The sequence below is a fragment of the Phascolarctos cinereus genome, unplaced genomic scaffold (assembly GCF_003287225.1).
Source record: "Phascolarctos cinereus isolate Bilbo 61053 unplaced genomic scaffold, phaCin_HiC Scaffold_4;HRSCAF=312, whole genome shotgun sequence".
Taxonomy (NCBI): domain Eukaryota; kingdom Metazoa; phylum Chordata; class Mammalia; order Diprotodontia; family Phascolarctidae; genus Phascolarctos; species Phascolarctos cinereus.
In genome coordinates, this window is record NW_027555847.1 from 618,983,965 (window position 1) to 618,997,525 (window position 13,561).

The 13,561-nt window shown below is 39.7% G+C and overlaps 1 protein-coding gene across 2 annotated transcripts in view; it reads left to right on the forward strand.

Annotated features, from left to right (window-relative positions):
• Positions 1 to 13,561, forward strand: part of COL14A1 (collagen type XIV alpha 1 chain) — a 246,208-nt gene that overhangs the window by 113,469 nt on the left and 119,178 nt on the right. For both annotated transcript variants that reach the window (XM_020964970.2, XM_020964971.2), the window contains 5 exons: positions 1,594 to 1,656; positions 4,163 to 4,314; positions 10,042 to 10,171; positions 12,889 to 13,011; positions 13,179 to 13,328. In XM_020964970.2, the coding sequence (XP_020820629.1) occupies positions 1,594 to 1,656; positions 4,163 to 4,314; positions 10,042 to 10,171; positions 12,889 to 13,011; positions 13,179 to 13,328 (618 nt within the window). The remainder of the gene's footprint in view (positions 1 to 1,593; positions 1,657 to 4,162; positions 4,315 to 10,041; positions 10,172 to 12,888; positions 13,012 to 13,178; positions 13,329 to 13,561) is intronic.

Sequence of the window (13,561 nt, forward strand, 5' to 3'; positions counted from 1 at the left end):
TGTTATCCCTCAAAAGTATAGGGGAGGGGGCTTTCAAGCAGAGACCAGGGAGCCTGAGGCAGTGCCTGGGGTATTGCCGAGTGTGCTTAACCCTAAATGAGCTCACACTTGCACCTGTAGCAATTCAGGTGGTACCATGTTGGGGTGATGGAAAGGGGGTGAGGGGTGGGGTGTGCTTGCGACTGCAGGGGGAGCAAGACACTGAGACAGACACCAGAAGCACAGTGCCTACCTTCTGCTCTGCGTACATGCTTGCCTGAGGCTAAAGAGCTGTCCAGCTGGTTCAGGCTGAAATGTGAATGGTACATGTTAAACCAGGAGCCATGGCACCAGAGATGCTCAGCCTGTCTCCTCCTGGCTGAGTCTCCTCTGGCCCTGGACCACCTCCCACAGTTCAAAGTCTGTTCTGGTAAGGCACAATCCATACACTTCCCTGCCACTTAGTAACTACCTACCTTTAAAATAAACTTGGGACTACGTAAGGCCAAAGCCTGCTCCCTGGGGCAGTAGCACAGGGTGTCTGAATGCATGCCACCCCTCAAAAGTACAGAGAAAAGGGCTTTTAGGCAGACCTCAAGGAGCAGGGGAGGTGTCTAGGACGTTACTTGGGGCAGTGCCAGGATGAAAGGAACTCAGAGGGACATCGGAAGCCTAGGGTCTGCCCTATGCACTGCTTAAGGCCCAGCATACTCAGTTGAGGCTAAAGAGTTGTCTAGGGGGTCCAGAGTGTGACTGATGCTTGTCAAATACAGAAGCCCTTGCTCAAGGGACACAGCCTTTCTCCTCCTGGTTGAGCCTCTTCCAGTCCTGGATTACCTCCCACCAAGGACTCCAGCTTGAGGTCCACCTCCCCAGTAAGCCTTTACTGGACCCTGTAGCCTACATCATCAATCTCTTCCAACCTACTCCCTGTCTTCTCTGCACCTTTCAGAGACAGCCTTAAAAATCAACCTACAAGCACTTTTTTTGCTTTTCAAATTTTTCTTTCTTCTATCTTCTTTCTTTCTTTTCTTCTAAATAAATCTTTCTTCTAAGCACTAGTACTGTGAAAGTAAAACAGTCCCTACCCTCAAGGAGCTTGTATTCTAACATATGCATAAATAGGTATATACAAGATACAAAGTAGATGCTATACAAGATAACTTCAAAAGATAAGGGGTGTGTATGGAGAGGGCAGAAATGGGAAAGGCCTCTGTCAGAAGGTGACTGTTTGAGCTGAATCTTGAAGGAAGCCAGGGATTCCAAGAGGCAGAAGAGAGGAAAGAGAGAGCATTCCAGGTGGGGGTAGGGCTGGGGTGGGGGGTGGGGGAGACAGCCAGTGCAAAGGCATGGAGATGGGAAATGGAACGTCATGTGTGAATAGCAAGCAGGCCTGGAAATAAGTAATATGATAGGAAGGAGGCACAATGTGAAGAGTTTTACGTACTAAACAGAGAGAACTTAATATTTCATCCTAGAGGTAAAAGGGAACCATTGGAGACTTGTAGACTATTTTGAGGTAGTGAGATGACATCATATTTTGGTGAGCTAATACCATTTCAAAACAACGGTTTTCCAATTTGAGAAATTCTAACGAGTAATTTCTGTTTTCAGTTGACGCTCCTTCAACAGTACCTACTGTCACTACTATACCTCCTACTGGCCCGGTAACTTCAGGTAAGGATAAACAAATGCCCCAGCCCCTCCACCAAGAATTTGATTCAAGCAGAAGCCGTGTCATATTTAGTGACTTTTCTTTATTAGGAAAAGTAGGTTGTTTCTCATCTACATCTTGAAAGCAGTCTCTTGACTCCCTCACTCTGAATGTTTCTCTTCTGGACCACTCTCTCTTCTGGTTACTTTTCTGTAGCTCTTATGACTCTTTCTCACATTCCACTATAATGAGAGCATCATTCTCTACTAGGCATAGCTGCCTCTTTCTTGATGCTTTCTTTCTCTCTGTGACCTTGTATCATACGGATATTCCTTGAACAGTGTTTGGGAAAAGATGGCATTTTAATTTAGATGCCAGAATCTTGTGGTCTAGTGGAAAGAGAACCATTCTGGAAGTGAGGAGTCCTGGATTTTAGTCCAGGTCTGGACCACTGACTATCTGTATGATATTAAACAAGTTATTTAACCTACATGCCTCAGATTATTCATCAGTAAAATGGAAATAGTAGTAGCTAATATTTGTATAGCACTTACTATATACCAAGCGCTGTGTATCTTAATGGATCCTTACAACAGCCCTGGAGGGTAGGTGCTATTATTATCCCAATTTTGCAGATAAGGAAATTGAGGTAAATAGATTAAATGAACCTCTGAGGCAAGATTTGAGTCTTCCCGACTCCAGGCTTGGTGCTCTATCCACTGCATCACTAATCTAATCTATTTTTTAGAGAGAAGATTATGTGAATTACAATAATTACTTTAAAAAGTAAAAAGTGATATATGAATGAAAGATTTTCTAATCTCAAAAACCTTGGGAAAATTGCTAGTTGCTCTGTGGGCAGCACTATGTTAGAAACTGTGAGAGATACAAAAGAAGTACAAGACAAAGTTCCTGCAAGGAAGGAGGAAGAGGAACCCATATAGGAAACACACACACACACACACACAAACACACACATACTCACAGTCCCATAAGTAGGAGGAAAAGCAGAATATCACAATGTCATGGAAACGGAGAGAGGAAAAAGTATCAAGAAAGAGCATATGGACAATAATATCACTTTGGAGAAAAGTCAACGAAGCTAAAGTCTAAGGCTTCTGGATTTGACTAACAGGAAATTGTTGGTGATGTGGTGATGAAAATCGGTTTATAAGGGGAATGAGCAATGAGGAAATGTAGGCAGTGGATTTAGAGCCCTCACTTGACAAGTTTGACATCAAAGGGAAGGAGAAAAGGAAAATTGTTAGAAGGAATGGAGAAATACAGGCATATTAGAAAGATAGATAGGTAGATGGGGGTGACAGGGTAATACTTCATTGAGATCAGCTGGCATTTAAAACAAGTATAAGGAAGGTGTTGAGTTTGGGGTAGTGTGTAGATAGAGTTGGGATGCACGGTAGAATTAGGATGCTGTATCATACACCCACATACATACAAAGGCAGATTTAGGTCTGATTCTCCTACCAAATGGAGTGGGGGTATGAAGTGCTTAGGAGGACTAGCACCCCTGGTGTGAGAACTTGCCAGGCCCCTTTCAGGGCTGCTCATCCACCTTTGATGTCCACCTGGCATTCAACTGTCTCCTGTGGCTCCGAGAAACTGTAGCCTGAGCAGTAGCCACACCCCAGTAAACCATTTTGACAGATAAGCTAAACCAGGTTGAGGGTAATGGACAGAGTAATGGTGAATTAGAGGGATGTCCACTCCAAGCATTTGAAGATTTTCCTCAGCGGAATGGAAAGATGAGAACAGTTTGTTCTGATAGCCACAAAGGCAGCTGAAGCAGGATGGAGCACTTAGAACTTGGTCAGGCACTGGAAGATGCCAAGGTCATCCGCTGCATCCTGGGCCATCGCCAGTCATCCTGACTTGTCCTGCCACTGGACTTTGATGACTCAGGAGGAGAGAGTGAGGCTGATGACTGTGCAGCTCTGCCTCACTTAAATCCAGTTTACACACAAATCAAGACATCACCCGTGATTTCATCAGTCATCTTCAAAAATGAAGGACAAACAACAGAATTCGAAAGAATCCATAAACATTCAAATGCCTGCTGTGAAGAAATGGTAGGCACTGTGTTAGTGTATTGGAGATACAAAGTCATAAGTGACATAGGCCCTGTCCATGATGACATTCTCTCAGGGGAAATCCTTCTGCACATTAATCCCTGTTATCCAAGAATTAATTCTCTTAGAGCCAGAAAGATCGGGAGAGTTTATTGGGTTAATATCTTTAGTGCTTACCCAGAAATGACAGAATCTAAATGTCCTTGGGTTTACCTTGAAGATAAAGCTACTTTCAATTTTTTTCCCTGAAAATTGTTTCAAGTTCCGCTCGAAGCCACAAACAGGAGAATTATAGAGGACCCAGAGCTATATTACTTTTCCTCCTTCATGTTTGCCGGGGTAGAGTTACGGTTACTAAAATCCATCTCCTATAAGGATGGGGCACCCCTTTGGAGGCATCATACATTAAGAGTTCTTTAACTCTCAATTATGTTTGTTTTAGTTTTCCAAACAGGAATCAGAAACCTGGTTGTAGATGATGAATCTACTTCCAGCCTGCGGGTAAAATGGGACATTTCAGACAACAGAGTGGAGCAGTTCAGGGTGACCTACCTAACTGCTAAAGGGGACCATGCTGAAGAAGTGATAGGAACGGTCTGTATGATTTTAAGCTTTCTAGAAACTCTGAAGAGTTTTCTAACTAACACAGTGCTAACAAAGGAGACCCACTCTTGGAGATTAATATCCTTGGTTAATAACAACTTCACTCCTAGTTCCCTTGAGGCTGTAAGCATTTTGTTTTCCCCAGTTTCTAACTTTGCTTCAAGGCTGCTTTTATCGTCTTGCTCTGCTTCTTAAGGCTTAGTTAACAATGGCTTGCATGCTAAAGTAATACAAGGACAAATGTATAACAAATGGCAGTCATGGTAATTATATTTAAACTTAACTTATTTTTCTCCTCCACCAAAGTTCTTAGAAAAGCAGAAAGCATAGAGACCTGCTTTGCTGTATTCAGTAGATAGATGTGGTCTTGAAAGGAAGCTATAAAATTTCATTTTATTCTCATATTTTCTCTGACATTTTATTCTCTGTACTTGCATTCCCAGTGCCTAGCAAAGCAATTGGCACATAGTAGGTGACTAATAAATGCTTGTTGATTGAATCTATTATAAGTCTAAGCCTATCTTAGTTGTCTTGGTTTCTAGTTAATTTTTACCTTTATGTCCTTCCTGAACAATTGGCTCTTTCCCTCTATGCATTGATTTGTAACAAAAACTTTAATGCTTTAGGAGAGGTTGTTGTTTAAAGGGACTCAGTTGTAAAATGTACAGTCATTTCATTAATATCAGTAAGCCTCCTCTAATGTATATGTTTTACAAATTTGAAGTTAGTAGATTTAAGCTTTGGGTTCCAAAGCTTCTGATTTTATTTTCATAGGTGGGGATATTTAGTGCACTGATTCACACTAGCCATTCATCTGCAACAGGAAGTCTAAGAGTTGCCTGGGAGTACAAAGTTAGGTGACTTTCCCAGGACCACACAGCTGGTGTTGGAGGTGGATCTGGAGCTTACATCTTCCTCATGCCAAAGCCAAGTATCTACCAAGGCCAGATCCCCTACACCACTCTGACTCACAGAGACAGGACCAAAAAATACTGAGTTTTCTTAAAATACGGTACACATATGTTTCCTTTTTATTAAAGGGCCAAGCTGGGCACAAGAATCCTATGTCAAGGGGATCATAGTCTTCCTGGATCTTTTTTTAATTAAAATTTTTTTTCATAGCATTTTACCAAACCTTATTATGTTTTTAAACTTAGTGGAATTCAACAGGATTCCCAGTCATTTACATAACTTTTATGGCAATAAGATATCTTTCTCAATAGCACTGAATATTTTTCCTTTAGCCTTTCCAATCCGCAATTTTTCCGTTTTCTTCATTTTTCCCCTCTCAAGAAAATCCATAGAGAATGAACACAGAATTGCTTTCCATCAAGAATTATGTTATTATTTCCTACCAACTGACCCTCTCTCCATTCCCTTTTATTTACAGAAGCTTGGGTAGAAAATGGCCTTTGCTATCTCATCATCAAAATAATAAGAGAATGAACCCCATTCATTTGAGTAGTTTCCTTCAGAATATACACCTGACAGAATATAGAGATTAGCAGAAAATAGTTTAGTAAAGTCAGCCTGACTTAATGACAGTCCAGAATTTCTTAAATGCTCTCCCTAAATACTCTTGGAAGAAAAGTCTGTGGAAACTCCAAGCATATTGAATTGGTTAGGTAACACAAGTTTATCCCTGTAATAAATTCAACATAACTTATAAATATTAATAGGAAATGAAAACTGAAATGACTATAAAATGACAGATGCAGATATTTTATTTCTCTGATCATTACTCTGTATTCTCTATACTATGTATATGTGTGTGTATGTATATACGTATGTGTGTCACACACAGACACGCACTCTATAATTTTACACTTACAAAGGAGTACTTTAAAAAGAGTTTTGCTGCTTTTCTCTCCCATTCTAATGAACTCCTTACTGGGATTCTCAACCAATTCTCCGGGGAAGTTTGGAGAAAGTGTCAACTGAGGAGAAAGGGAAATTCAGTCATTTATTTTTGAATGGCTTTTGATGAAGGGGGGAAGATCCATTATTAACTATGCGTATGTTTCACTTTAAACAAACCAATAAACAAACCAACCAACCCTTTTGTAAGGAAATCCAGATTTATTTATCTGACCAAAAGATGGTAAACTCTTCTTTGCTGAAGTATTCATGGCTTTTGAAAAGATTCCTTTCTAATGAATTCCTTTGAGTTAGGGAGCTTTCTTATGCATTTCAAATGGGAGGGGATTTGTTAACATTTTTTACTTGTTACTTTCCAGGAATAGGTATAAAAATTCCACAGATGTGTAGTAGGCTTTTTATAAATGCTTATTCCATTTCCCCCTTCATTTAGGACAGAGCATAACAATAACACAAAAGAGAAAAGTTCAGAGCAACTTAAAATGACATTCTGACTTTTGATCTTTTTTTACTCTTAAGACAATAAAAATAGGATCCTCAATCTATCTCTGGAAGGCTCTGCTGATATGCGGCTATTAGGCAGTAGAACTGGGCTTGGAACTCAAACGCTGAGACTCCAAGTTCCACACACATCTTCGTTGCGGCTTCTACCTCTGATGATCAACTAATCAATCAAAAGTATTTATGACTTACTAGATGCCAGAGGCAATGTGCTAACCCATCCATGACTGGCAATCCTGGGACCAATTTTGTCTGGGTTCTCCTAGAAGTCTGTAAATGTCAAGATTTAGGAGTGACATGTCTGTGGCCCTGTATCCTATGTAGACTTTGACATGTGTAAAAGAAGGGTATTTACACTTACACTATGCCACTCTTGTCAGAGAAATTGCAAATACGAAGTGTTCAGAAACACACATTTGTAAATATTGGATGTCACTGCTAAAGGTTTCTAATAAGAACCCTTTGAGATCTTGGAGGGAAAACCCAATTAAATACAGATTAGTAAGTACTCCTGTATGTGCAAAATTGGGCAAGGTTTTGAGTGGAGCCCCCCAAAAGAGGTGTTTTCTTGGTCTCCAGGAGCTTATAAGATAGCTGGGGAGGACCACCAAATAACCCAATGGAGTACAAGGAAAGAGATGATGAAGGGCCAGATGTCATCTTTGTAGCCATTAGTACTCAGAGATGCCTAAGAGTTGAAACTAGTTCAGTCTTGAGCAGAATCAGTTATTTTTACAGCATCACATTACTCAACTCTATGGAGATTTGGATGAGAGCCACCCATAGATTTTTTTTTCTGTTGGCAGGGGATGGTAGTCTCATATTTATTTAGAATGAAAGTTTATGAGCTTCAAATTTCTCTACAACTTGAATATCAAAATTCACAATGATGTCCTGAGTGGAGAATTCATAAGATCCTAAATTTAGAACTGGAAGTGACATCAGAAGCCATAATTTTATAAATAAGGAATCTGAGGCAAAATTTAGTTAAGTGACTTAGTGTTCACCACGTTAGCTTGTGGTATGATTTGAATTAATATATTCCTGACTCAGAGTCCAGTGTTTTACCTGTGTCAATCATTTAAAAAAAATGATCTTTAAAAATTTTTTTTGAATGTTAGAAAATTTGGAATAGGATGCCTTCATACTGGAGTTCTCTTTCAGAAAATATCATGATAACATTGGGCTCAATTCACTTCCCATTTGAAAATGAGAATCTTCTTGTGGGATCTGTCCAGAAACAATAGATAGTGGTGTTCAGTTGGGTCTGATTCTTTGTGACCCCATTTGGGGTTTTCTTGCCAAAGATACTTGAGTGGTTTGCCATTTCCAGTTCATTTTACAGATGAGGAAACTGAGGCAAATGAGGTTAAGTGACTTGCCCAGGGCTGCACAGCTGGTAAGTGTCTGAGGCCGGATTTGAACTTAGGAAGATGAGTCTTCCTGATTCAAGGTCCAGTGTTCTGTTTACTACACCACCTACCTGCCCAGCTCATCTGGCTAGACAATCGATCACTTAGGAAGAGACACGTAGGGACATTCCATGGAGGAAATTTAAATGTTACTCTTGGGTGTGTAGTTGAGGTAAAGTAATTTGTGAGTTATAAAACCTAACAAAAGCTTCTTCAGCACATTGCAAGTGACAACTAAATGAGGCAGAAAACGCCCTGACAGTCTTTCAGTAGTTCAGGTGCTAAGGATAATAGCTTCCAGTTGTGAATTTTGATAGGTTCCAAGGTGAAATAGTTCTCAGTTTCAGATATATAAAATAATGGATCTTGCAATGACCTTAATTTCTGGTACATCAACATTGGTGGATTGTTTGAAAATTAACTGAAAAGAATTCCCTTATTAGAGAGAGACACAGAGAGACAGAGAGACAGAGAGAAATGGAGACAGAAACATAGAGAGAAAGATGAAAGGAATTGTCTTGAAAGAAACTATATCAAATGAGTAATACAAATTGGGCCAAACCAAAACCTTTCCATTTTCTATGTTTGAGGCCAAATTAGTCTAAGGATGAAGCAATTAAACATTCTTACTGTAGTTTCCTAAAGGCTTTGACCAAGTGTTATCTTTGACTCCAGTACTTTATTTCCAAATCCCAAACTAATTATAGCCCTGGGCATTTTCCCTGTGCCTTCTGAAAGAGGGGCACATAATTGACTCCCCAAACCGATGTAAAGTCACCTGAGTTAGACTTCCTTTTATTATATTAAAAAAAAAAGGCAGCGTATTGTTTTGAAGGCTTGACCAAATCCAAGCTACATTCACTTCAGGGTTCAACTAAAGGCTTTCTAGGGTTTAGTTCATGATTTATTGGTTTCCTCTCATCCAAAGGCAGAGCAACCGAGCCAAACCCCATAGTTAAGCCTGCTGGCTTCTTACCCTGGCCCTTCCTTTGAGGAGCAACTCCAGCTGTCTCTGGCCTTTGACTTCCTTAACCCTTTCTAGGCAGGATTGGCAGCCCAGCATCTTTACCAAAAATGATTTGTTTCCTTGACAGATCAGGTGGTATGCAGGATGATTACCACAGAGAAGACCAGAAGAGATTATTGTGGGATGAGCATTGAGAGAATATTTGGGAGATCAGAGTTTACTTATAATGATGCTTGTAGAAACTGCAGCTTTTACTTCCCTTCTATGAGTACCTAACACCTCAACCAACTTTCTTTTTGGAGCTCCTTAGAGAGACAGTGAGGTGGTGCTTGTATCTAGGAAGCACCCTCTTGAGTTATAAAAGCTTCAGGTTTTGATGCCGCCTGTATACTTCCTTTTTTTTCCCTTTTTTTGGTAGTTGCTGTCTCAGAAGATTTACATGGGGTGTGTAACGCTCTAGTTCTCAGCTAATACCTGCCAATTTATGATTTGAACAAGCAAATCTTGGGATTGGGTTATAGCTGAAGGGATAACAAAATAATGAAAGACTGAATTTTCAAGGGACTACTTATACTGAGTCACAAAGACAGCAGGCTGATATTGTGAACTGACCTCCCCAAGAGCCACAACACCTGCTTTTCATACAGAACATTAGTCATTTGGATATGGATGATTTCCAAAGGTTTGGGATACAGAGAGAAGAATATTATTCAGTACAACTCATCAGAGTCCCAGATTTAAACCTTCTGTATTAATGGTTGGAACCAAAAGGTGCCCATGAGGGTGAGATGCAGACAGAAAATCTGTCTCATGCTTTCCTCTTTTTCTTTTCTCTCCTCTCTCTCTATGCAGCCCTCAATTCTGATTATGTCAAGGGCCTAAGAGGCTCTGCTCATTTTGAAATATTAGGAAGAAAAGTGCAGGAGATTTATAAATGTGGGACTTTGATTTTCAATCTAGGTTATGGTACCAGGAAAACAGAACCAACTTCTTCTCAAGCCTCTGCTTTCAGATACTGAATACAAAGTCACCGTGACTCCCATTTATTCTGATGGAGAAGGGGTCAGTGTGTCAGCCCCTGGAAAAACCTGTGAGTATAAACCCTCTTTCCCTGGATAACAGTCTGATTGAAATTTTATTATTTTCATAAATGAAAATTTTGTATTATTTTCAGAAGCATATTATTTATGCTCCTGAGAAACAGCTAGGTACCTTCTGATATCTGTGCTGTGATGTTAGCATTAAGTAGATGGTAGTGTGAACCTGAGGTTTCCACTCAACACCATACATTCAGTCTGGGAATGTGTAGATTTCCCTGGTGAATCAGTTAAAAATTCAGCTCCTCAAAATTGGCAAAGACAACAAAAGATATAAATAGTCAATGTTAGAGCTGCTGTGGGAAGAAAGGCACACTACTACACTATTGGTGGAGTTATAAATTGGTCCAGCCATTTTGGAAAGCAGTTTGGAATTCTGTGAGGCAGGTGATCCTATCCTTGATCCAAAGATCCTAATCCTGGGCATATAAAACAAGGAAGTAGCAGGCACTCTTTTGTGTTAGCAAGTAAGTGGAAACAAAGAGTGCCCCTCCACTGGTGACTGATTGGAAGAAATAGTGTCTTATGAATGTAATGAATAATTACTGTGCCATAAGGAGTGGTGAATGTGTGGAATTAAGAGAAACTTGAGGAGACTTATGTGAACTGATGCAGAGTGAAGTAAGTGAAACCAAGAAAACAATATACTCAATGACTCCAGTAATGTAAATTAAAAGAACCCCAAATGAAGGCAGATGCAGCTTAATGGTGGTTACCAGTCTGGTCCACAGAGAGGATCTGAGGACATGTACTTCCCTCCTTTCACTGGGGAAGTGGGAGACTCTGAGTGTGGAATGTTGTGTCTATGGCCAGGACATCATTACTATATTGCTTGATTTTACTTACCTGTCTTTTTTTCAGATGTTTATAAGGGAAAGCTCCCTGAGGGGTAGAAGGTGGGGCAAGGGGAGAAAACAGGCAAAATCTGGAAATAACTGTGATATAAAACCAAAATTAATCAATAAAACTTAAAGCAAAAAGCAAAAGAGGAAAGAAGGAAGGAAAGAAGAAGGGAAGGAAGCATGGAAGGAAGGAAGGAAGGAAGGAAGAAAGTATGGAAGGGAGAGAAGGAGAGGATAGGAAAGAAGAGAGAATAAAAAGAAGACAGGAAGGTAGAGTGGAAGGAAGAGAGTGAGGGAGTATTGAAAGAAGGAAGGAAGGGAAAGAGGGAGAGAAGAGAGAGAAGGCAGATAGAATGAAGAAAGGAAAGAAGGGAAGGAGTATGGAAGGAAGGAAAAAAGGAAAGGGAGAAGGAAGGAAAGGAGAGAGGAGAAAATTCAGCTGTTCAGATTCTGCTTGGCTTACAAAATTTGCAGTGGCTCTTCCATTTAATAGTACTATCATTTTCCCTTTCCTCCCTGTCCCCAAGTTGTTCTGCTAATTTCCAGTGCTGTTCAATGGCTAAGAAAAATGTAAATGGAATTACAGAAAATGCAGTGCCTCACAAAAAAGCATATTACATTTTAAAACTGCTGCCCAATTTATTTTAGATTCAAGACAGATGGATCTATCTCTAGTTCCATGGAATTTGGTCATGCTGAGTCTTACTTAGGTCCTTTCCATTTCCTTAATTACATGACCTGACTTAATATTTTGACCATACTGAGATATTATTATGACTCAGGACAAATGAGAAGAATACAGAATCACAGAATTATATAACATCACAGTAGCCAGCCTACTCCTGAACTGGATTCCCTTCTATGACATACCCAACAAGTGGTCATCCCACTTTCTTCTGAAAACCCCTAGTGAGGGAGAATCCCACCATCTCTCAGAATAGCCCATTTTACTTTGGGATCCTTGAATTGTTTGAAAATTTTTCTTTATATCAAGCCTAAATCTACTCTCTATAATTTAAACCCATCATTACCAGTGTTGCCCCCTCAGACCAAGCATAACAAATCTATTCTTCATTACACGGAACAGCTCTTTAAATACTTGCATACAGTGAACATGTTTTTTTTCCTGGCTAAATGTTCCCAGTTCTTTAATCAAGCAATTTTGAGGCAGGGGACAGAACACAGTGTTTCCAGAGAGCACTGTTACCCTGATTTTACCAGTACCCCCTGCTTCTTGTCTCAGCTCTCTTACCTTACATTCAAATTATTTTAAAAGCCAAATAGACCCAATTTTAAGACTAAGCATTGCTATTAATATTTCTGTCGTATCATAGATAGTATGACTTTATTATCTTCTCAGATTTTTAGAACACTTTCTCTGAACAGTTATTCTGAGTTTGTTGCGATGAGCTTTTACTTGTATCACTGAAATGTAGGGGGAAAATATGGGGAGGGGGGGGTCACTGATCAATTTGATGTGTATAGGGTGAAAGCATCTCCCTATGAAGGGTTTGGACATTACTGTTAATATTTTATCAAAAGCATTAAAGACATTTTAGTAATTGTTAAGGATTACTAAGAATCCCCAAAGCTCTCCCCAAGATGAATTGATTGTTTAGGAGCTACTTCTTGGTACCTATTGAAAAATGGATTTCACTGATGGGGGCTTCTCTCAAAATGGTATCTTGGACTCTTAGGAGAATAAGCTGCTATGAGGAGTCATTCTTTTGTACTGACCTATTAAAAAGGGGGGCCCTTTTTGACCTTTCCCTTTCCCACCTTTTGAAACAGTTTAACTTCTCTGTTTAACAGCTACACAAGAAGAACAGATGAGTACAATACTTTACCAAAATCTTTCTCCATTTTAGTGCCACTCTCTGGTCCCCGAAATTTACGTGTCTCAGATGAATGGTATAACAGATTGAGAATTACTTGGGATCCTCCATCTTCACCACCAAAGGGCTACAGGATCGTTTATAAACCCATTAGTAGTAAGTACATTTTTAAAGATCAATTTGTTTTGCCCCATTTTTTTCAAATAACTACTTGATCTTGTCATTGTATATGAAAGTAACATTGCCTCCTTGGGTAAGTTTCAAGTGATTTCCTTTTCTGCCAATCCCTTTATTACTAAAGTTCATTTTCCCTGTTCCTTCAGCTCCTGGCCAAGCATTAGAGACTTTTGTGGGGAATGATATTAACACCATTCTGATCAGAAATCTTGTCAGTGGAACAGAATACAACGTGAAAGTGTTTGCCTCTTATCCTTCTGGCTTCAGTGATGCTTTGACAAGTGAAGTGAAGACTTGTAAGTCTACTATCCTGCTGGTTTCAGTCTTCAGACATGACTTTGCACATTGGTTTCCACCATAATTCTAGCTTTTAGTTCTTTGATTAATTATTCTTTTGAAAATGGCTTTTACTTCTTTTTTTGACCTAGATCTTTTATAGGAAATAATATTAACATCCAGAACCTTATTAGTGAAACAGAATATAGGCTATGCAGTGTTTGTTATACTCTTGTAAGGCAGGAAAGTAGTT